The following is a 24,134-nucleotide window of genomic DNA, read 5'->3' as shown; positions in this document are numbered from 1 at the left end:
TCTATAGGTCTTTCGTCTCAAATTGTGTCCACTTCTAAATAGATAGATTCAGTGCTATGCACACTTTTTAAACATATTTTCTTTCTTTAGTTCTTTTGCTTACTATTTGTTTTATTTTATATTTTGCTATCCTAATTTTACATTTTTTTTAATTAAATTCAACTATAAAGGGTGTGGCAAAAGAATGTGGTGTGAGAAAGAATGTGTTGTTAATATTTTTCTCTGTAAAAAAATAATAATTTTATTGTACAAATAAAACTTCTCCTAAATATAGTTGAATTTAGGCTTATTTTCAAATGTGGCTTGGCATTGTCTCTAATCGTGTCCACTTCAGGTAGATTCAGAGTTATGTACACCTTTCTAACTTGTTTTCTTTCTTTAGCTCTTCATTACTAATTATTTTATCTTGTATCTCTTTTTTTTCTTCTGGTTATAGTTGCAGGAGTGAAATTTTTCTTCCAGTAAAATTCTCGTTATTTTTAATTTCATGGACTACCCTTATTTTTTACTGTATTTTGTTTGCTTGTATGTAGGATATAACATCACTGAAGTTAAAACGATAATTAAACAAACTAATTAAACTTGAATCTCCTTCATAATCTTATTTTAATTTTTCTTTCGTGAACATGGCTTTGTCTACAAAAAAAAAATGTGAATTGATCAATACACACCAACTTGTGGCACTTGAGCACCATGGCCAGTTTGACTAGCTAGTTCCCTTTAACTGCTTATATGGCATGAAACTCGTCAGTTTAACTGACAAGTTGACCTGATCAATCGTTAAAATAGTCTTCAAAACATCATTTCAAAATTTAAAATTTATTAGTTTGTAAAAGTGACCTAGTTTGATCAATTTCCCAAACTCGTACAGATTTGGTTTAACGGGATATGGATACAAGCGGACCAGGTAATCTATATGGCATACTAAAGCTTCAAGATATCATGTTTCATATGTTAAAACTGATTGAATTTGCTTCATACATAGTTATAATGAGATTCGTAGTTCTTCAAAAATCTGACATGGATTGTGGCAAGTTCTATAAGAATAGGTAGGAAAAATAAGCTAAAGCGTAGATTAGCTTCGTGGCAAAATAACAGACTACAAAACATAGCTTGCCGGCAAAAACAGCTATTATACAACATAAAACACAAATAAAAATCGAGAAAAGACTAAAATTCACAGTAATTACAAAATTTTGGGCACCGACCGCATTTGTCCACCATGGTCATCTGTCTAAATACTTGCCATCTACAAGAACACCATTTTCCCAAATTTCAGTGTACCTGTTGCACACACAAGTCAATTTGGTGACAAGCAATGATACTGGCATGGTATGTGAAAAATTCTTTTCACGCACATCAAGTATGCCCTTTTATAAAAAAAAGGTGAAAGATATAAGATTGACATTTCAAATATGCAATTAAAGAAAGTCTAACCCAAGTTTGTGATATTGCATTGCAAGACTTTTGCCTCTAAAAAGTAGAACTTATTATAAATTTATAATTAAACAATTATAGAATTCAACTTCTATTGTTACTAAATAATGATCCACACAGCAACCAAGCATTTTCCTACTAAGTGGGATCGGATACATGGAATAAATGACTATAGAATTTTGTCACAAATCATGCGTCTATAGACTACTTATTGACCTCTCATTAATTATTTACTCTCGTTAGTTTCTATAGTATTAAGGTTACTATGCATTCATGCTTAATCTTTTCATTTTTCTACAATTTTTTTCTATAATCTATCCTATCTTTTGCCTAATGCATTCATTCAATGCACAACATTGAGTTTACTTTCTTATTGACTTCTTATCACCGAATATCCAGTTCCAAATGAAGACCTCAATTATACAAAATATATATTTTTATCAATAAAAATATTATGAAACTTTGGTTTTTAACCGAATGACATCGTGTGATCTATGTAGCTAACTTCACCTAGTGGGATAAGACTTTGTTGTTAATCAATAAAAATACTAAAAAGAGAAACATTTAACTCAATATATGAAAACAATTGTAAGATGAACAAAACATGTGGTATATATGACAAAAGAGGCCTAATTGATTAATATCTTTTTATTAACACCCTTAGTTATCACGTTGAAGCTGAGGTCCATTCAACATTTCTCTTTCCACTGTAATCTATTAATCAAAACATCATATCTGACAGAAAGCAAACCTAAATAGTGGGCATATATATGTTGTTTGAGGAGGAAACATAATCAGCATGCCGATGAAATTAAAAAGCATATGTTAACAATATAATTGGTAGGACTGCCCAAGCTTTTTTATAATTGAGAGAGAGAGACTAACAGGACTACCAACCTTGTCCCATTCGCATTAATACAAAGAAACTGGCCATGTCGCCATCCATCTTTGAAATTGCCAAAGAAGGCATCACCGGACTTTGTGTAGAACCGCCCCTCACCATTAGCCTTTCCCTTCCAAAAGTTTGCAAACCACCGATCACCAGTGCGAAAGTAAAACCAACCCTGCATAATCAATATGACGCAATTACCATCCAATTCACTGATAGAATTTTGTCTAATACTCTGTCAAAGATTATTGTGTAATCCATTATATCATGCACGATACTGTACTTTCAAAATTTATATCAACCATACGATTGTTTAATCAACAAGCCGCAATTATCATCCAATTTCAAAAATTGGTGTACAAGATCAATGCACCATTACTAATAATTGGATAGATACACAAACCAAAATCAATTTCTTTCTGTAAAGGATGTATAACTATGGCTAAAATTTACACCAGCATTAAGAGATCCTAACCCAACCTATATAAACAAACTACACCGGCACATACACAAGACGTTTTGGCAACAGTTGATAGAAGAATCACATACCATGTAATTTATGTATAAATATGCCATATCGATTATAAAAAATTCCAAAACAATTACTTTTTGTCTTATCTTTAGCTTTGACAATCATAAAAAAATAAACTTGAAAAAGGATACAAACCTTGCCGTGTATGACATCGTCCCTCCATGATCCTTGAAACATATCCCCATTTTTGAAGTAGAATGAACCTGGACCTGATCTCTTACCATAGCGCCATAAACCGTCATATATACTGCCATCTCTGAGAACAAGACGCCCCTGGTTTTAAAATTTCATTTAACATAGTTGTTATCGACGTGTAGCTCTGTAGGCAAAAAGAGAAAAAACAGACTTCCTGAGCCTGGCCTTCTTGTTATTATAGATTTTTAAGAATTTACCTTCCCTTCAGGTAGACCTCCTTGGCATCGTCCCTTGTATCTTCCTCCCCTATATTGCATTTCCACGACCGGACTCCACTTTTTTGACAAATCACGTTCTGCCTCCTGCACAAATAAGTATTAAGTTAAACCTAAAATCCTTATGACATGAGATTGCAATAAACTATTAAGGGTTAATAGTGTTTTAGTCTGAGAAAAATTTTCAAATTATAGTTTTTATCCTTGACTTTTTAAACATTGGTTTTAGTCCCTATATTTTTTTAAATACCCAAACTTTGCTAGCTTAGGGACTAGAGTGTGAGTATTTTAAAAAATCCAGGGACAAAAACTATTTGTTATAAAAGTCAGGAACAAGACTAAAACACCATTAACCCAATAATTAAAGTACCACGTGAAAATATAAATTTATAAATAATGAAGCAATGATAGTTATATAAGTTTATACCTATTGACAAATAAAATTTCACAAATCTCACTGAAACAAAGTAAATGTTAGTCATTCATTAAAGAATACTTTGACCTCAAAAAATTTGAAATTTCCTTGCGCTAGATAAACACCAGAGGTATTACAGTCCTGGGAGTTATTTCTTTGAAAAGCTACATTGTCATATACAAAATAGGAAATTCAGTTCTATGGCCCACAATCTATAGGAGCATGAACTGAAGAAACTACAACCAACACATTGGATAATATCCATTTCACCTTTGTACTAATTACTAAAGCCAAATTTATATAACTAGCAAGAGGCATATTTAAGTAAGACTTTCAAATGTGTATTTTCATACTTGAGCCCAATTTCAAATATTGAACAAGCTTATTTGAGCTAGTGTCGGGGCTACAATTTTTCTGGTCCCTCTTTCTATTCTATTATTTTAGAAATGAAGAACTTTACTAAAAGGAAACTAGGAAAGAACTCAAGTGAGAAACCAATCAAACCAGAGATTAAAAATAAATCTAAAGATAGTTGAAAAAACAGCCCTCCAGAAAAGTACATACAGAGCAACTAGAGTAGAAAATGACAACATGATGCACATCTATTTTTGGAGAACCATCTCTTGTTAAATTGTCACATAATTGACACAACTTAAGACAAGTCCCTCGAATATTACTAGTAACAGAATATTCCTCAGATTCTCTTTCAGTAGTATATGCATGAACATCAACAAATTTCAATGACATTATTACCAACATAGACGCAGCACGAACAGATAGAACTCCGTCTTTCTTTGATTTATTAGCATTCTTTCCTTTCAAAAGTGAAGATGCAAATTCCATCACTGCTTCCAAACTTGCATCAGTTGCTGCACTCCAAGGAGACATACCTCCATTTAATGTTTGTGTTTTCACATCGTTATCAGTATCTGGCTCAAGCTGTTTTGTCAGAAATGAGATTTCCAAACAGTCTTTCAAATCTTCTGAATGCCTCACACCAACAGGAAGGTGGAAGATGCTTAGGTTATCAACAGCGGGTGTAGCATCAGCTGCTTTTTCTTGGGCCCACTCCTTTGCCACCTCAAATCCAGGACCTAGATTCCAGTTCTCAAGTTGTTCCCTTTGAAAAGCAGAGTCACCTAATGCAACTTGATTTCAAATTGGACAAGACAACAGGGGAAGAAATTACTCAACAACTGTTAAGTGCACCTGGCACAAAGTAATTGAATTTTCCATGTCTCAAAATTACCTCCTTCGGTAATAGAGTCATAAAGGATGTTATAGTTGGACGTGGTGTCAGATAAATCTTCTCCATTTTTTCCAGAATCCCTATTATAGTTCAGAAGCAAAAATGAAAACAAGTGAAATAGCAGGACGAATTTTGCTTAAAAAAATAAAAAGAAAAGAACAAGTGAGCAAGGAAGAGAGTGAAAACCTTGAAGTAGGCAACTTTGAGCTGTTGTTTCTCAATGCTGGCTCTTCATAGTATTTGTCAAGATTGTTATCTATGTTGTCAGAAGTAATCCTATTTGTCCTCTCATCAATGTCATCAGAACTCATCACTTCATGAGGAAATACTTCAGTCTGTTTACCAGTGCCAACTTGTTGCTGATTATGTCTTCCCCAAAAGCTAAAAATAAGAGGAAAATGCAGGGCAAGTCTGGACAGTATACCACCATTCTGGGAAGACCGTTGCACATTTAAACAGCTAATTATATGACAAGAGAAACCAATCAGAAACAGTCTAGGGAATAAGGAAACAATATACAGATAAAAGGAAACTATTAGTAATTCAGGACTATCACTTTAAAATTGAGCTAGCTAGTAAGTCTTTTATGTCAATACATGACTTTAATATCAGAAAATCAATGCACATCATAGTTTGAAAAAAAATGTTTAGGATATGTAAAATACTGAGAAACTGCAGGTGCCCTCGGAAGTTTGTTTTCTTTTCCTTTCTTTGTTTCTTTTAGGTACCAAATTAGCTAAGTTGTAAGAGTGTATAAGTAGTGTATATGAGTAACTCAGTTAGTTACTCATATACGCTACTTATACACTCTTACAAGAGTAATCATCCTCATTCCAATTCTTGGCCATTCATCAAATGAAGCTGTTGTTTTATGTCCAAAGGATGGTCAACAACAAATTGTTTAAAGAACTTATCTTAGTATCATTTGTCATTTGAAACATGGCCAAAATGGAAAAGGAACATTATGTTCTGTTCTCCTTAGTTCTGCCCTTTTTAGTGGAACTAAGTACCATTTTTTAACCCTGGGTTTTGTTATGTTGTATTTTTAAAATTTACCGAACACATAATAGAACCCATATATGTTTTATCCTGTTCTAACACATCTAAAAAACAAGACCTTCCTCTTTATTCTTACAAGAACAGTGCACAACCACTGAACAGCCATTTGAAATTCCTTTGTTAGTCCTAGCTACACATACACTAGACAACACTCATATGTTACACCAATGATAAGATCATAGTATATATTATCAGTCATTAATTTGCTGGAAAACTCACTACAATTTTCAATTCAAATTGTAAGTCAAATTTCAACTTGAAATGAAACCCACGATTTTTCTCATCTCTTTTGACATGAAGTTTCATTTAGATAAGAAATATTACAAAACAGATAATATCCCACTGCTCTCCGCAATTGACATGATACACAACCAAAATAATGCTTGTGTCTGAACCTCATTACAGTCCATACACAACAAGAGAAAGAAACTTGAAGCTTCTGCTTAACAACAAGATATGCATAAAATCTAAAAAAGTAATGTGCCCCATTAATGTCAGTTCATCATATCAAAACTAGCATTAAGCAAGCAAAACATCATTTAAACTCTTACTGATGCAAAGAACAAATAGATAAAATCAACTGGTTAAATTTTCAAGAGTCACAAGTAGACAAATCATGCTCAATCTCAAGTATTCTCAACTCAGTAACAACATTAACAATAAGGTTATTTCCATTGAAATCAAAGGAACTTCAATGTGTAGATGTAAAAAACACTTATCTTTTTTAAGTCCTAACACCAAAAAAAGAAGTTTGCCAACAAGCATTAATATCTTCAAGTAAGATATTTGCCCAAGCCTTCCTTTTTGTCTTGATAAATATCTTCTTTATCCCCCAAAAAACACACAAAATAAAACTTACCCAAGTGTAAGGACTGTTGTTATGAATAGGTTGGGCTCAACAGCATGGTCATGTATTGTTGATATTATAATATCCCTCGTGTATTTTGTTGTTTGACGGAAAGTATGCAGAAAGATTGCTATATCACTATCATTGATGGGTTCTGAACACGCAAGGGTGCATATAACTAGGCTATTTGGATCCTGAACAAAATAATGATTATAATAAGTTTATACAGTAGAGGAAAAGGAACCAGAACTCAACCAGAAGAGTGATAGCTAAATGTTTAAAATAAATAATGTAATAAAAAAGGTACTACTACACTGAACAAATTGCAGTAGGGTCAATCATATTCTGAAAAAGGATTTAGCATTTAATAACAAAATCAATGTATTTTGAAAAATGTGATGTCAACATAGAAAAAACACCTATCTTGCATGAATATGGAAAATGAGTGATACCTTCAAACGAACACCCAGGAAAGGACTATCAAATATAGACTGCAAAATTGAAGCTTTGATGTTATATGCAGCTCCAAATCCAATCCCTGCTTCTTTATAGGATTCCAATATCTGTACACAATAACATCAGTTTTACACATGAATGGGGTGAAAGGAAATGGAAACATGAAAATTGGAATAATTAAAAAAGGGCACATTGATATACAAGTTTGATCTTGTCTAAAGAACAATATAAACAAGGCTAAAAAGTAATTTTTGAGGGAAAAAAGTTCTGAAACTATCAGGGTTAAAATCATAGAAACCTACTTTATTAATTTCTGAAGAGCTGGCCTCTTTCATGCCATCATTCAATCTATCTATAAATTTTTTGTGCATCTCCTGCAAAACTTTCAATCAGTAAGCATAGAATAGTTTTATACAAACTAATAGCCAGAAGTATACAAGAAAATTAAACTTACAGATTTTAGAACAGAGACAGCCTTAATAGCTAGCAAAACTGCATCATTAGCGGTCTTCATGGCCTCATCTAGAGTCAATAAGTCTTTCTCGAGCAGTGCATCAATATCAATTTCTGTATCATAAATCAACAGAAGTGCAAAATTTTACATTTTTTGTAGGCATTTTGGTGATTGAATTAAAAGTAAATCATACTTGATTACTTTCCAAAAGAGGAGAAACAACTCTCAATTAGTTAAAAAGAGTGTATGTTATAGACAGCATAAAAGAGGACATAAGTAATTCTATTTCCATTTTTCGAAGTAACAATAGTAACACAGAACGGCTAGGAGTTAGTTGGGAAAAGGTTGCTTAGTTACAGGTGGCACATGGACTAAATAGGGAGAAGGAAAGAACTAAAGGAGTTTCTGAGGAAGATAAGAAGTTTGTAAGAATCAAATTTTAACAGGCATAAGAAATATAGCTCACCAATAAGTAAATGTGTGTTCTCCTTAAGTTTCTGCATCAAGGCTTTCACCTGAATATTTATGGCACAAATAAATGTATCAAACAGACTAAATGATCTAAAAATAAATTAACTGCAAAACATTAACATTAGTCAAGGAATCTCAGGCAACCATAAAGTGAAAAAATAAACAAGACTCCCTAAGCCCACAGAAATATTCATCATATTGCAGGTAGAAATATTTAAAATTTAAAAAACTACATGAAAGAATGTTTTGTAGTTGTGATCTCTTGCATCACAGTAACCAAGTATTAATTCAAAGCATCAAAGATACCTCATCTTGCCGTTTAAGCCCTTCAAATCTAAATGGCTTCAAAACTATAGCAACTGTTAATCCATTCCTCGACCTTACAGTTTCAAAAATATCTGCTGCAACAGTGTGGTACAAGCCATATCCTGCACTGGCCACCTAAAAAAGAGGAGGGAGGGGAGACAAAGACCACACACCATCAGACTACTTTAACAAATTCTAGCTGGGATTATGTATCTTCTGATTTGATTTTGCAATTTGCATAAAATATTTAACCATGCAAGGAATATAACGTTACGTCATGCAAGTCAGCTAATATCTAAAACAACACATAATGACAGAATTTCATTTGATCAAATAAATATATTAATTCTATGGTGATAAATAAATGAATAATGAATTTAAGTATCTCAGTTAACTTATGCATGCTCCACAAAATCTTCAGCTGAAACAGATAAAGCAAACCAGACCACTTGGAAACCCATGGATGAAAATTACCACCATTGAAACAAAGGTTTTACTACAAGAGTTTGAAGGTAAGGAATGTACAAACAAGGACAATAGTCTTTGAACATGACTTCAAAAATAATGGAGCTTTGACAAGTCTTGGGTGAGATTCTGCAAAAGATGGCCCAAAATATTAGTACCTTCTAAATACAAAGAACAACAAGGGAAATGCATGAATATTTGAATTGAAATTCATGCACGAAAAAAGGCACTTACCCCATTTTTCTGTCTATTAGTCTATTTTCTTTTCATTAAAAATTAAGCTTCACTTTTGTAGTGAATTACATATTATAATAAAGAATTGAGTAAATTACGCTGAAACCCCCTAATGTTCTTTCAGATTGCACACGATACCCTTCCTTTTTCTATTCCTACACTAACCCCCTTAATGGTCTGAAAAAAATTACATCATGTACCCTTAAAAGGGAGGTTGTTGTAAATGTTAAAAAACCAGAGGTATCATGTGCAATATGAAAAAATCTCAAGGAGTGTCACATAATTTACTCTAAAGAATTAATCAAGAAGAACGTAATTGCAATTTAACATTTTTCTATCAAATTAGATATCACAAAAATACGCCAGTACATGTTTCTATATAAAACTAGACAAAGTATAATTATAGGATAAAAAATAATCACAATAATATTAAATCAAATCAAAACCTTCTTCAACTGATCTTTGCTGTAATTGCACCTCTTCTGATTCTTTCATGAGGATATTCCTGCAGAAGATTGTCATCTCAAAACAAATTCAAAATGCAAAAACGAAAAATAAAAATAAAAATCAATTCTGGAAGCATTTAAATCATTTTATCTGGAATGGAAGAAATAATTTAATAAACTAAAACCAAAAGTCATTTATTATATACAGTGAAAGATGTTGTATTTAGTATTTATTATCTGGCACAACAAAACCATAAACTGCACTTGTCCAGGCTTACTATTTTTTTTTGGTAAATTATTTATTTAACAGAAACATTATTAAAGAGGAGGAAAAAAAAGAAAGAAAGTACAACAAAGGTGGAAAAGGTATCCTCCAAAGCATTTAAAGTAAGAAGCAAGATTTTGTATCATTCAGTTTGACAGTCCGTTTGCTTGGTTTAAACTGCCAAGTGCTAACCAAACACACACTTATACTATGGAATTTCAACCATATGAAGTAAAGTTTTCACTCCCAAAATCAGTAAAAGCAGTGATAGAACAATAACATTATAACAAACTATATGAGACAACTTTTCGTCCCACGCTGCCTGCTAGAAAAAAATCATCGTAATTATATGATCCGACAGTAACAACAACACACTGATTTATAATTCTTTACCATTATAGAAACCTAACTATGTACAAATAATGTGTACCAGACGCAATTAATTCTTCATAATTTTTCGATTTCTCGAACAAGCCTCTCGATGTATATAAGGTTTATTGCTAATTCGACCCTACCTTACGCTGTTCTAACAAAACAGTTTCAAATTTAAAATTCAGAAATTAAAAAATAAAACGCGAAAACGCTGGAAAGAAACTAGACAATTACCAAAACCGCGGCGACGGTAATTGAAACGGCGAGTTCAAGCAGAAATCAAAAACAGCGTCCTTCCTAGAGCCAATGACAATGACTTCGACGAAATCAGAGTTCGTTGTTTCTCCGCAGTCGATTCCGCCGTAACCGTTCGACGACGAAGCTTTCTCCGAGCACATTCTGATCCGAAAACACGGTTTTGACTTGGGACTCCAACAGAGACCATAATCGCGGCGACGAAGAGGAAGAGAGCATCGGCACCAAAGTTGATTCGAAGAAAATGGGAACAAGGAAGCATCAGAAACTGCTTTGAAGCTAGAAAATGCAGAAAGCTCCATTTATAATAGGGGCGCGCCAGGTACAACAGATAAGGCTTCCATTAGTGAACGATGCTATGCTATCAACCGCGATGTGGACTCTGAAATGTGAATAAATGAATAACCAAAGCAGCAAGAATCTCTACTTAGGGGAAAAAAACGTGATTTAAGGGATATAAAAGTGTTTATTGGCAAAAAGTAAAAATAAAATATTCAGGATATTCCCCACCTTTGTTTTTCCTTCTTTCAATTATATTATAAAATAAATAATATTATTATATATAATACTAAATTTTTTAATGTATATTTAATACGTATATAAATTTAAATAATAAATTTTCTAACAATTAATTTTAATATAAATCATACGAATTATTTAATCTGTATATTTTTTTATAAATATAAAAAATTTACTATTATAAAATTTAATATATATTAAATTTTGTAATAGTAAATTTTTTTAATGCATAAATGAGTAATTTAACATATTAATAATTAATAAATAAATAAAACTTTAAGGAATTAAAAAAAACAAAAAATCAATAAGGATGAACTTTATTCATATAAATCATATGGATTAACTTGATCTATATGTTTTATACAAATGAACTTCATACTTATGGATCAACTTCATCCGTATAATTCATACGGATCAAGTTGATCCGTATATGAAAAATCTGCTTATGGATCACCACTCAACCAAAAAAAACAACTTAAAAAGGAACAACGAGTCGGGGGCATTTTAGGCATTAAAAAATGTTGGGTGCACCAACAATACTACTAGGTGCACCTAGCAACACCCAATAGTTATGCTCTTTTTGGCTATGCAAAATTACTTGAAAATTGGAAAGATAGTTCCCAACTACCTACAAAATTTAAATTAATTTATTAAGTTATAAATATCTAGTAAAACTAACACTTGAAATAGTTAAAAAAATATAAAATGATATATTACAAAAATAATAAGGAATTTGAATAAATATTTTTAAGATAAAACGGAATAAAATATAAAAAAGTTTAATGCATATGCATTGACATTTATGTTGTTATTCAATCATAAATTACTATTTAAATGAATTTAATATTATTATTTTAAAAGTCAACAAATTTATCATACACAATGAATTGTGGTTAAATAATTGTATAAAACTTTTTACATCGTCGATGTATATCTTTTTTCTCATATAAAAAATTAGAAATTAGTGTTTAAAAAAATATTGTTTCAAGTAACATTTCAAAAAACATTAAAAATTACTTTAAAATGTTTATTTGTCAAAGAGTCAAACATGTTTTTTGACTAGTAAAACAAGTTAAAAACTAATTGAAATTACTTGTCAAACATATTTTAGAAATACTTGTTTACTAAACAGTCAAATAAATTTTTTATCTAATAAAAAATATAAGTTAACTAAAATAACTTGTTAAACACAACCTTTTTAGTCTCACCGGAGATAAGCAAGGAACAAAATAAACAATTTAAGTAAAGAAAAATAGAAACCAATAATTTGTAGTTTACTTATCAACACTCTTGAATAAATGTCAGTGGCCTATATCCATCAACCAAGTGATTCAAGTTTGAATTCTCATAATAGATATCAAATAAAGTATAAATCATGTTTAGGGAAAAATAGTCAATGTGATGTGAGACTAAATCATTCCCTTAAGGTTGTACTCTAGGCAACATCAAAGAGGTCACAACTGAGGCAAACTGATGGGTGTTCAAATTTAAAATAGTTTTCCCAACACTCCTCCAAATTTCCCGTGTTAACATCCAAAAAATAATCCCCTTTTGAAAGACCATAATTATTAGTAACAACAAACAAAATATTCAAGTCTTTTGAAAGACCATGAGTTAAATTATCATGAAGTCACTACTACAAGTCGATAACTGAGGAGAGAAGTTTGTAGGAAAATGGCCTCCTGAGGTGCGCTGACATACTTCACCAGTAGCGTCAAAATCTCACAACGCATCATAATTTGTAAGTAGATAACACAATGAAATAGATCTTTATACTATCAGTGTATATATCATTAATATTATGATTTCGTATTTACTTTTAAAGTAACCCTCTAAAAGACATTAAAAATTAAATAATGCTTACTCTACAGACTACAATGTGGAGGATAGACAACAGGGAAATAGGAAACGAACATGAAAAAAAATATTAATGGATATCTCAATGTTAATTGACATATAGAGAAAGAAAATAATTATTTAAAAAATGTAGATATCGTACATAATAGTATAACAAAAAGAAGAAATAAAAAATAAAAAATAAAAAAATATTGAGTGAATATGAGTAAAAAGACTATACACTTTATATTCTTATTTAATTACAAATTAATGTATAAAATAAGTTTTTTTTTCTTATAATAATTACTTTAAAAGTAAACATGACAAGTGTATCCCTTTTTGTGGAGACTGACCCGGATTCACTCTAACTTTGATGTGAAAAATCAAGTTGACTAGGTTCAGGTTTTCCTCAATTAAGAAAGTCGGGTTCGGAGATGAGATAGGATATGTTAGTACTCATTCCCGCCCTTGTCCCATTACTATTTTGATATAATAAGTATTTTAAATTATTATTATAATTATATAATTTTAATGAATTAATGCTTGTTTTATGCATGAAATTGTTGTTTTTCTTATAATTGTGTACAAATTTTACTTAATTTCATGTTGAGCTAAAAAAAAAATGAAAACAAACAATTTTTACTTAATTTGTTGCTAAATAGTTGAAATTTTAACCTTGGTAAATAAGATGTCATGATCATTATTTTTTTAAACTATTAAAAAATAAATGAAATCAAATAATTTTTACTTGAAATTTCAATTTACCATGCTGTAATAAATTTAGTCAAATTACAAAAAAAAAATATTTTGGTTTCTCCATTTTTTATGAGTAAAAAAATAAGATAGGCTAGGATCGAAAACGAGGTGAGGACGCGAAAACTTGATCTCCAAGCGGGGACAAAAATAAGTCTAATTTTTAGGTCCCCACCAAGATTGCAGGCGGGGACGGGGAGGCTAAATCTATCCTTGACCCCCAATTGCCATGTCTATTTAAAAGTCATGATTAATAATAATTTTAATTAAGGTTATGTTCAGAAAAATATTTTAATTAGTTTTAAATTTTTTCTTAGTTGATAAATTTATTTCACTTATTTGCAAACAAATATTGTTTAGTAGTTTTTTATTTTTAAAAATGTTAACTTCTAACTTTTTATATTTTTTCTTTTATCTTTAATATATTTATTAATTTTTCTTGTTATATTTTATAAATAAATCATAATTTTATTATATTTATGTCATTTTACAGTTTTCAGTTACTTCAATATTTAATTTGATCAAATATTTATAATTTAAGAAAGTTAATTTTTAATTATCAGTTATGAGTTGAATTTTCAACTTTAGTAAAATTTGCTTAATATAACTTAGTTAATAATATAAAATTATTTAAGGTGGTTATTAAACTAAGTGTTTATTATCTAAACCTGGATATATATCATTATTAAAAAAAACACGATAACGAGTAGGCGGCATAGACGAATGCTACTTACCAGGAACCAACAACAAGTCAACAACTACACCAATTTTCTTAATTAGTATCTTGTATGCTTAAACAATGCTTAATTTTCAAGTATAATAAAGTGGTGGAGCTTAAACGGCCATGGATCCTTTGTCTTACTACCTTTGCCTTATATGTGACCCCACCGAGGCCGGTATCGTGAAAAAAAAAAAACAATCCTTTTATTTCAATCATTTACATTTTTATCCGTTAAATTGTTTTTTTGTTTTTATATGCTGAATTTAAATAATTTTTTATATTTCATAAAAAATGATCATTTTTCATGAAAATAATCATTTTTTAATTGTTTTATCCAGACTCAAATATTATTATCTGCTGTAGAGATACTTGTAGTTTCATAAAAAAAAAAACAGATATTCTCTATGAAAGAATTTTTTTTCTTTAAAATTAAAATTAAATGAATATTAATCAATAAAGGAACATTAATTTCCTAAAATAACAATCATGAAACTATACGAAAGAAAATGACTAATTTAACTAATGTAGATATGACGTACCGTTGAAAACAAAATCTATGGTTGCCCGCATGTTAAGAAATTATTCATAGGTGTGTCATACGTGCCTAATAAAATAAGAGTAAAGTTGAGTTTATAAACATTGATCGGCAAAGAATAATTATCTCCATGGATCCTAGATTATCATTGATGGAGTCATCCTCTGATGAAATGGTGCTAAAGGGTATTTTTCTGCCCTTTATATCACCGAGTCATCTGGTGCCCGTCGTAGACATAGCGAGGATCTTCGCCATGGAAGGTGTGGATGTGACCATAATCACCACACCAGCAAACGCCGCCGTTTTCCAAAGCTCCATCGACCGTGATTGTATCCGCGGTCGCTCCATTCGAACCCATGTTGTCAAGTTCCCTCAAGTCCCTGGCTTGCCACAAGGATTGGAGTCCTTCAACGCTTCCACTCCCGCAGACATGGTCACCAAAATCGGCCACGCGCTCTCCATTCTCGAAGGTCCATTCCGTCAACTCTTCCGCGATATCAAACCCGACTTCATAGTCTCCGACATGTTCTACCCTTGGTCCGTCGATGCCGCAGATGAATTGGGAATTCCGAGGCTCATTTATGTCGGCGGAACTTACTTTGCTCATTGTGCTATGGACTCTCTCGAACGGTTTGAACCTCACACCAAGGTAGGTTCTGATGATGAGAGCTTTTTGATTCCTGGGTTGCCCCACGAGTTTGAGATGACACGTTCGCAGATACCCGATCGGTTCAAAGCGCCGGACAACTTGACTTATTTAATGAAGACGATTAAAGAGTCGGAGAAGAGGAGCTATGGATCAGTGTTTAAAAGCTTTTATGCGTTTGAGGGAGCCTACGAGGACCATTACAGGAAAATCATGGGGACCAAGAGTTGGAACTTGGGACCCATTTCGTCGTGGGTGAATCAAGATGCTTCGGATAAGGCTTCAAGGGGATCACGTGACAACAAAGCTAAAGAAGAACAAGTAGAAGAAGGAAAAGATGGTTCTTGGCTTGCATGGCTTGATTCTAAGAAAGAGGGCTCTGTTCTCTATGTGTGTTTTGGGAGCATGAACAACTTCCCTACCACCCAGCTTGGGGAAATAGCTCATGCCCTTGAAGATTCTGGTCATGATTTCATCTGGGTGGTTGGGAAAACTGATGAAGGTGAAACTAAAGGTTTTGTGGAGGAATTTGAGAAGAGGGTGCAAGCAAGCAACAAAGGGTATCTAATATGCGGTTGGGCACCACAACTTCTCATACTGGAGCACCCTTCCATTGGAGCTGTGGTGACTCATTGTGGGATGAACACCGTTATTGAAAGCGTGGATGCAGGCTTGCCATTGGTGACTTGGCCACTTTTTGCAGAGCAGTTTTTCAATGAAAGGTTGCTGGTGGATGTGCTGAAAATCGGAGTGGCAATTGGAGCCAAAAAATGGAACAATTGGAATGACTTTGGGGATGAGATAGTGAAGAGGGAGGACATAGGAAAGGCAATTGCTTTGTTGATGGGCGGTGGAGAAGAGTCTGAAGAAATGAGGAAGAGAGTGAAAGCGCTAAGTGATGCTGCAAAGAAAGCAATTCAGGTTGGTGGGTCTTCTCACAACAGTTTGAAAGATCTAATTGAGGAGCTCAAGTCACTCAAACTTCAAAAGCTCAACGCCTAACTGGGTGGAGACGGTGGCTTAGGAGATCAGATATGAATAAAGATAATTATGAAACTTCAAGTATTTCCTTTGGTGTATGAGTGTATGACAGTATGAGTGAAAAGTAACATTTTAATTTCCAGACTCAGTTATTACTTATTATTAGTATATATGTCAGCATGATCTTCTGCGCAGGTGGCAATAAGAAGAAAGGCTAGCTTGCATGTTGGAAGAAATTCCCGCATATTCCTTTGATGCACTCATTTTTATATTGTTAATCACAAATTATTATTTGTAAATAATTGACGCAATGGCTGCCAAAATCCTCTTTGCTAAAAAAAACACGGAAATCATGCTTAGATAATTGTTTAGAGCTGGGCACGAAACTTAGCGTACACATTTATCTTGTACTTAGAGCTGGACATGCGAAGCTTACAAATCACAATGTCTGCAACCAGTGAAACCAATCTCGCCAAAGCTCACACATTTTAAAAGGACTCAGTTTTAACAATTGCGCACCGTACCACCGTACCCCACATAGCATACAGTTTAGTGACCAACCCACATTAGACAAAAATAATTCAAAAAAATAAAAAAATTAAATTTTAAATTTTAAAATATAAAATATAAAATTTAATTCATTTTAAAAACTAATTATGAAATATCTAATAAAAAAATTTATTTTTCCAAAATGATAATATTATTTATATCTTAAGCTACTTAAAAAGTATTTTTTACATCATGTTTACTTAATCTATAATTCTATACCAAATCAAAATATTATATCTTCATTCATTAATCATTGAATCATATATAAAATACTTAAATTCTATATTTTTTTAATTTTATTTTTACTAAATTTATATCCCTTATTTATTAGTATTTTATATTTTTATATTAAATTATTAAAAACCGGCAGGACCTGCAAAGCCCATTGATAAAACTCACTTAATCCACGGGTTAAATAGATTGGACTAAAAAGTCCACAATTTAAACGGGCTTTAAAAACATAACCCATATACCGTGGGGGTTGCGCGTTTCGCAGGTGGCTTACATGCCCAAACCCATTTGCTCACCTCTCCTCGTACTAATAAGCATATTTCTACTTGGATACCCATTATTATTATTATCTTAACAACCAAATAGTTAGCACAGTAAGCATGATCTCATATATAAGCATTTAGATCTGTCAGAGAAGTAAACAAATTTGAAATCATAAATTAATTGCACAATAAGAGAATTTTAATTGTCTGGATAGAAGTAGTTTATAAAACATAACGTAGCCCCCTCCTGTTTCCAGTACAAAAACAACATATGCAAAAACATATATATCAGCAACAGACAACTAAGGCTTATGATAACAATATGCTGTAAGACTAAAATGGTTTGATTAAGATGGAATGATAATAGTGAAAATTTCTCAATGGGTAGAGGATGAGCTAAAAAATAACAGAGAAAAAGAAATCAGCAAGTTAAAGCTCAAACCATCCTGGAAACAAAGATGCTTCTTTGAGACGAGCTTAAGCTTGGAGTATCAGGTAATTAACAGCTGGATTACCACTGAAGGAAAGAATGTCGCAAAATCTATATTTGATTTCATATTTCATTATAATAAAAGCACATCAGTGACAGAAAGAGCTTCTGGCTCTGCATTATGCTATTTTTTTTTAGGAGGGAGGGAAGAACACTTTTAAAAGTAAAATATGTATGGAAATTTTTAATAATCCTTTAGCATATTACATGAGTAAACTTAACATCACATTAATATAAAATCTTAAAGTTGAGATTTATAAGTCTTTCTTTCACTTATATGATATTTAACCTTCCTATTTTTATTTAATATTGATATTCCAACAAAACTCATACAAAAGAATCATAAAAAAACAAAAGGCAAGCATGCCTGTGCAGTCCTTATCAGTAACAGTGCAAATATGGTTGTTCGAAGCATCTGAAAAGTGGATAAGGCACCTTAACAATGCAAAATGTGAAAGGAAAATGACTGCATAAGAATTTCCATGTACAGATGTACCTTCTCACTGGCAAAACCATATTGAGCAAAGGGTGAATTTGCAAAAAGAGCTGTTGCTATATGTCATAAAGATAACACTGATTACATCACACAGCAAAGCAAGGCTAGCACAAAATTTCCTGATCATGCCAGCTTCACTCTTCAGAACCATTGGCATTATAGGTATATCATTGATTCCCCGCTTTGGGTGGAAACCAATCCTAAAAACATAAGATGTGCATTTTGCAAGAAAAGAGCCAACTCAGACCCCTCCTAAGCAAGAAACAAGAAAGAGTGGGTTAAGAGAAGAAATAGTGTCACAGATAAAGTTTTGAGACATACAGCAAGAAAATCAGTGTCATTCCAGATAGCTCTCTCTAACAACCTTTTCAATCATCCTTGATTCAAGGCACCAAAATAAATAAATAAACTATTTTTTTCATTCATTATCTCAAGAAATTTATAAAGAAGGTGTAAAATGCAGCTGTTGATTATTGGCACACCCTGTTGATTTCATTTTATTTGTCTCTAATTTTAATATTTAACATTATGTTAATTTGCAGCTCTTCACTAATCAGACTTAATAAAATGGTATATCTCCATTTACTTCGTAGATGGACAGGATCTCTGCACAACTTTATTACAACGTCCATCCAACTAGTGCATGTGGCTGATGAATGTTGTTCGCTAATTTTAAATTCAAAATAGAAAATAAACTCTTTGATGGAATTCCTGGGCGGTTGCTGTGTATTAAAAGCCTACGTTAATTCATTTTGTTTAGTTTACCTAGAAAACCATTTTCCAATTTAAAAATCCATCCACGTTGCGCTAGAAAAACAAAAGCTGAAATGCTGAAGGCTATTTTTGTTCCCTTCATATCAACAAGTCACCTAATTCCAGTAGTAGATATGGCCAGGCTCTTGGCCATGCAATGCATGGCGTGGATGTGACTGTAATGACCACACCAGCAATCGCTGCCATTTTCCAAACCTCCATCGACCGCGATTCTACTCGCGGTGGCCGTGCCATTTGAACCCACCTTGTCGAGTTTCCACAACTACCTGGTTTGCCAGAAGGACTGGAGACCATCAACGCAGACACTCCTCAACACGTGCGGACCAAACTCATGGAGGATTTGTCCATTCTCAAATGGTAATTCCAACAACTCTTCTACGACATGCAACCTGATTTCATAGTCACAGACATGTTCTACCCTTGGTTTGCTGATGCTGCCGCTGATAGTGAGAGTTCTGTGCTTCCTGGGTTGCCCCACAGGTTCTCGGTTACCGGATTGGCTTAGAGCACCAAATGGATACACTCGTTTAAAGAAGATGATGCAAGAATCAGAGAAAAAGAGCTACGGATCACTGTTCAAAAGCTTTTATGAGTTTGAGGGTGCCTACGAGGAGCATATTACAAGACGGTCATGGGAACCAAGAGTTGGAGCATAGGTGAACCAAGATGATTCGGATAAGGTCATAAGGCTGGTAGTGGACATGCAAATGAAGAAGAAGAAGAAGGGTTACTTACATGGCTTGATTCGAAGAAAGAGGAATCTGTTCTCTACGTGAGTTTTGGGAGCATGAACAAGTTCCCTTCCACACAGCTTGTTGAAATAGCTCACGCACTTGAAGATTCAGGCCATGATTTTGATTTCATCTGGGTGGTTAGGAAAACTGATTAAGGTGAATGAAGCTAAGGGTTTTGTGGAGGAATTTGAGAAGAGGGTACAAGCAAGCAACAAAGGGTACATAATATGGGGTTGGGCAGCACAACTTCTTATACTGGAGCTGTGGTGACTCACTGTTTGAAAGTGCCATCGCAGGTTTGCCAATGGTGACTTGGCCTATTTTTGCAGAGCAGTTTTTCAATGAGAAGTTTCTGGTAGATGTGCTTAGAATTGGAGTTTCAGTTGGAGCAAAAGAATGGAAAAGCTTGAATGAATTTGGGAGTGAGGTAGTGAAGAGGGAGGACATAGGAAAAACTATTGCTTTGTTGATGGGTGGAGGGGAAGAGTCTGTAGAAATGAGGAGAGTCAAAGCGCTCAGTGATACTGCAAAAAAAGCAATTCAGGTTGGTGGATCTTCTCACAACAATTTGAAAGATCAAATTGAGGAACTAAAGTCATTGAAACTTCAAAAGGTTAAACACAAAATGGAGGTAATCGAAAAGGGAGACCGTAACGCCTAGAGGCGCTCTCTTGCCTTGTGTCTTGGACTGTCATGAGTTATGGAATTGTAACACTAAAGTTTTCTGAGAATGGTAACAACTTAATTTTTAATTATCTTTTTAGTAAATTAGTTAAATTTTATTAAAAATTAAAGAATAAAAAAATCATTAAATATATATGATATAAAATCATTAAAATTTTATTATTTTTAATAAATTTTAACTAATAAAAAAGAATGTGTTTATATAAGTGTGTAAAAAATATATTCTTAATATTTTTTCTGTGTTTTTGTTATGTAATATGTACGGGCTAGAATGATTAGTTAACAAGAATAAGAAATAAAACTTGGTGGTATGTTTTAATTTTCACTAATTATATGTTTAATCCTATTTTTTTACTAATTTTTAATTAATGATTATTATTCTACTTTATCCTCTAAATTGCATCCACTCATTTTAGAGGAGTCAAATCCCACCTTGTGTTGTTCGTAATTTTGTCTAAATTAAAATGTACAAAATTAAACGTTGCACTTATGAATTAAGACGCTGAAGATTTTGCAAGAAATATGCAGTTCAATGTCTTTGATTTGCACCTATAACGATGATGATTTTTATTAATTAGATAAAATTAATATGGGATATGCTAAACTAATATATATATATATATATATATATATATATATATATATATATATATTTATATATTACTTTTTATTTAGCAGAACTCATGCGAGATTCACTAACTAATGGACTAATTTGTTTAAATTTATTTGTTAAAAATAATATTTTTTTAATAAATTATTTTCTGTTTTTTAGTGTATCTGTCTAAATTGTTGTCTTAAAATTTTTTTTATAAGAAAATTCTATCTGTTTATTAGTATTTTTTAAAAAACATTTATTTTGAAATTAATTATTTTAAATTTAAATAAACTGACTCAATAAAATAAAATGAATAAAAGTATGGAATATATCTTGGGAGAAGTTGTAGTGCCGTCCAAACAAAAACAACAATACTTTGTTGGGCTTTAGAAGTCAACATGTTATTATGAGCCCTTTTTAGGTAAGGGGTTGCTATTCTCTCCCCTGAAATGCTATTTTGTTGCTATTCTTACCCATACTACAACAAAAATACATTTACGATGCATATTTTGTATAACAGAAATGTATTTCTGTTGAAAGGACATTTTGGAAGGAAAATGTCTAAAGCACATGGGGGCGAAAATAACAAAGAGGAGAGTGAGAATAACACCTCCTTTTAGGCACACTTGCTTGGTCCCTTTTAGAAAGCAAGATTGCTTTTGTGGGTACAAAGTTCACCGTGTATAAAAAAACAATGAATTAAATTTTTTTTATTCAAATTATATTAAATGAATTAAAATAATTTATTTTATTCTTTAAAAAATTATTATGAAATCTATTAATAAGATATCATTCATTTTCCATGAAAGTGAATGCATTTATCAAGCTATTAATAATATAACTCATATCCAATGAGAGTGAATAGGCATTTTGGCCATTTTGGTTCCTATCCTCCCTTATGCAAATAAATCTTTGGTATTGAAATCTAATTTCTCCTCTTAATCATATGTCTGACAAGTTTTTGCAACCATGTGGCAAGTCAACTCAAGAATAAAATAAAGTAAAAGATGGGAAAAAACGCCTGCCAGTAAAACGTGAAGTAAGTAACAGAAAAAGGAAAAGAAAAGGGAGGGACCTGTAGCACCAACAGCGGATACGAGTGGATACCAACAGCGGATACGAGTTTTTCTTTTAATGTTTCAAGACTGGATTTTGTTGACAGTAATATGATTTGATGTAGAAGACGAGGACGAGGCTATGGTGTGCAGCCAGTTGGGTACTATGACTATGGTGAATATGATGCTCCACCTTCCCCACGTTGTAAGCATGCAAGTCCACAAATTTAGATTTCATGATGATGAAGATAGATTATTATTGCTTAAATTACAGCTCTTGTATTATCAGATAAGTAATACGAGTTATTGGAAGCAGCATATTGAATGAATTTGTGGTTTTAAGTCTTATATTTTGCTGTGCTGCATTACGTGGTGCTTCCTATTAAATCAGGCTACAGAAGAAACAGGACAAAATTACTTCATTTGAATTCATAGACTGTTTGTGTCTCTTCTGAAACAGCTTGTTGCCTTCTCGTACTTGAAATGTGTACGTGACACTAAAAATATCAATAATTCACTTCATTAATGATGTTATTTTCAAATTAACATTTATGTAAACATAGAAACTATTTTTTTTTTTACATTTCAATAGAATAAAAACTAATTTACAAAATGATTACGAAGACATATCTATTCAATCCATATCCAATGGTTGAAAAAGTTATTCCTTAAATTATGAGTAGTATTAATATATCTGACCACTACTTAAATCAATTAATTTCACTATATTTTTTTGTCTTAAAAAATTAGGTTTTTTTTGGGTGAAAAAAATTTAAGTATTTTTTTTATATATAGGAAAAAAGATAGTATTTATGATTAGTTAGATTAATTCTCTCATTTATACTTTTTTCTATTTCTCACTCTACAGATAATGGTTAAAGATATATAGTAAGGAAATATTTAATGCCTAATTAGTATTATAAAATGACAATCAAACTGGAATGAAAAGAAATACCAAAAACGTCAAACAAAATGGGACCAAAGTAAAAAAAGTTAAAATATTATATGGATTCAATATAATTTTGTTGTTGGTTTGGTTTTGAAGGATTTTGTCATGTCTCGAACCTACCTGAGACCATGAACATGGTATTGCAATAAGCAAACCATTAGCCAAGTTGAAGACAGACATATGGATTCAATATAATGTAAACCATTCCACGTTATAGTTTTTAATTGGAAGGTTAAATTTGAAAGAATGAAGTTGTATATTAAAAAAAACCTCTCCCATCGCATCGATCCCTTGCCCCTTTTTTGCCCTGCCGACCAAATCCCTTATCTCCCACTGGGAACCCCTAAACCCTAACCTCATCTATAGCCCCCTATTCCCCATTGCTCAAACCAAGGCCTAATCGAGCATGGCATGCATACCTTTGGATTTGAAGATGTATAGTTTGCACAAGAGCTTTTTCATGTTATTTTTCTCAATTACAGGATTTTCGCTATGGTGTTTGTGATCTAGTCAGTTATGGGTGATTATGGTGGTTAAATTTATCGATGTGGTGAGAAAAAATGATCGGTGATGATTTGGTAAATAAATTATTTTTAAAGATTTTTTATTTTTATCATTCTCATTTTACCCTTCATAGATCAATATATAAAAAAACATTGTGCATGGAATAGGCTACTTGAATTTGGTATGTCAAAATTAATTTAACACTTTCTTTTGGTGAATTTCGTGTAAATGTTTAGGTGAGATGGGTTTTAAAGACT

At 32.2% G+C, this 24,134-nt stretch overlaps 2 protein-coding genes and 1 pseudogene across 3 annotated transcripts; 2 read left to right on the top strand and 1 right to left on the bottom strand.

Moving 5' to 3' along the window:
* Nucleotides 1-948: 948 nt before the first annotated feature.
* On the bottom strand, nucleotides 949-10,977 carry LOC100306163 (uncharacterized). 2 transcript variants are annotated; one of them, NR_174673.1, is made up of 16 exons: nucleotides 10,542-10,977; nucleotides 9,671-9,729; nucleotides 9,051-9,119; nucleotides 8,526-8,660; nucleotides 8,215-8,263; nucleotides 7,749-7,861; nucleotides 7,597-7,668; nucleotides 7,291-7,401; nucleotides 6,851-7,032; nucleotides 5,119-5,391; nucleotides 4,933-5,012; nucleotides 4,437-4,831; nucleotides 3,251-3,355; nucleotides 2,994-3,131; nucleotides 2,335-2,501; nucleotides 949-1,284 (listed from the first exon to the last, which is right to left on the bottom strand). NR_174673.1 is itself a non-coding variant. In NM_001251625.3 (16 exons), exons 1-16 carry the CDS (start codon nucleotides 10,862-10,864, stop codon nucleotides 1,227-1,229), a joined length of 2,325 nt encoding a protein of 774 aa, NP_001238554.2. In that variant the 5' UTR covers nucleotides 10,865-10,977; the 3' UTR covers nucleotides 949-1,226. The 2 variants fall into 2 exon arrangements, 1 of the variants encoding a protein (NP_001238554.2); NM_001251625.3 differs by having other exon boundaries at nucleotides 9,055-9,119.
* Nucleotides 10,978-14,987: 4,010 nt separating this feature from the next.
* Nucleotides 14,988-16,789, top strand: LOC100786635 (soyasapogenol B glucuronide galactosyltransferase-like). Its single transcript, XM_003536666.5, has one exon. The coding sequence runs from the start codon at nucleotides 15,057-15,059 to the stop codon at nucleotides 16,572-16,574; it is 1,518 nt and encodes a 505-aa protein (XP_003536714.1). The 5' UTR covers nucleotides 14,988-15,056; the 3' UTR covers nucleotides 16,575-16,789.
* A 2,503-nt stretch (nucleotides 16,790-19,292) lies between these two features.
* On the top strand, nucleotides 19,293-20,751 carry LOC100796674 (soyasapogenol B glucuronide galactosyltransferase-like; annotated as a pseudogene).
* Nucleotides 20,752-24,134: the final 3,383 nt, after the last annotated feature.

This window comes from Glycine max, chromosome 10 (genome assembly GCF_000004515.6).
Source record: "Glycine max cultivar Williams 82 chromosome 10, Glycine_max_v4.0, whole genome shotgun sequence".
Taxonomy (NCBI): Eukaryota; Viridiplantae; Streptophyta; class Magnoliopsida; order Fabales; family Fabaceae; genus Glycine; species Glycine max.
Note: the sequence above shows the minus strand (reverse complement) of the source record. Positions and strands in the feature narration are given on the sequence as shown.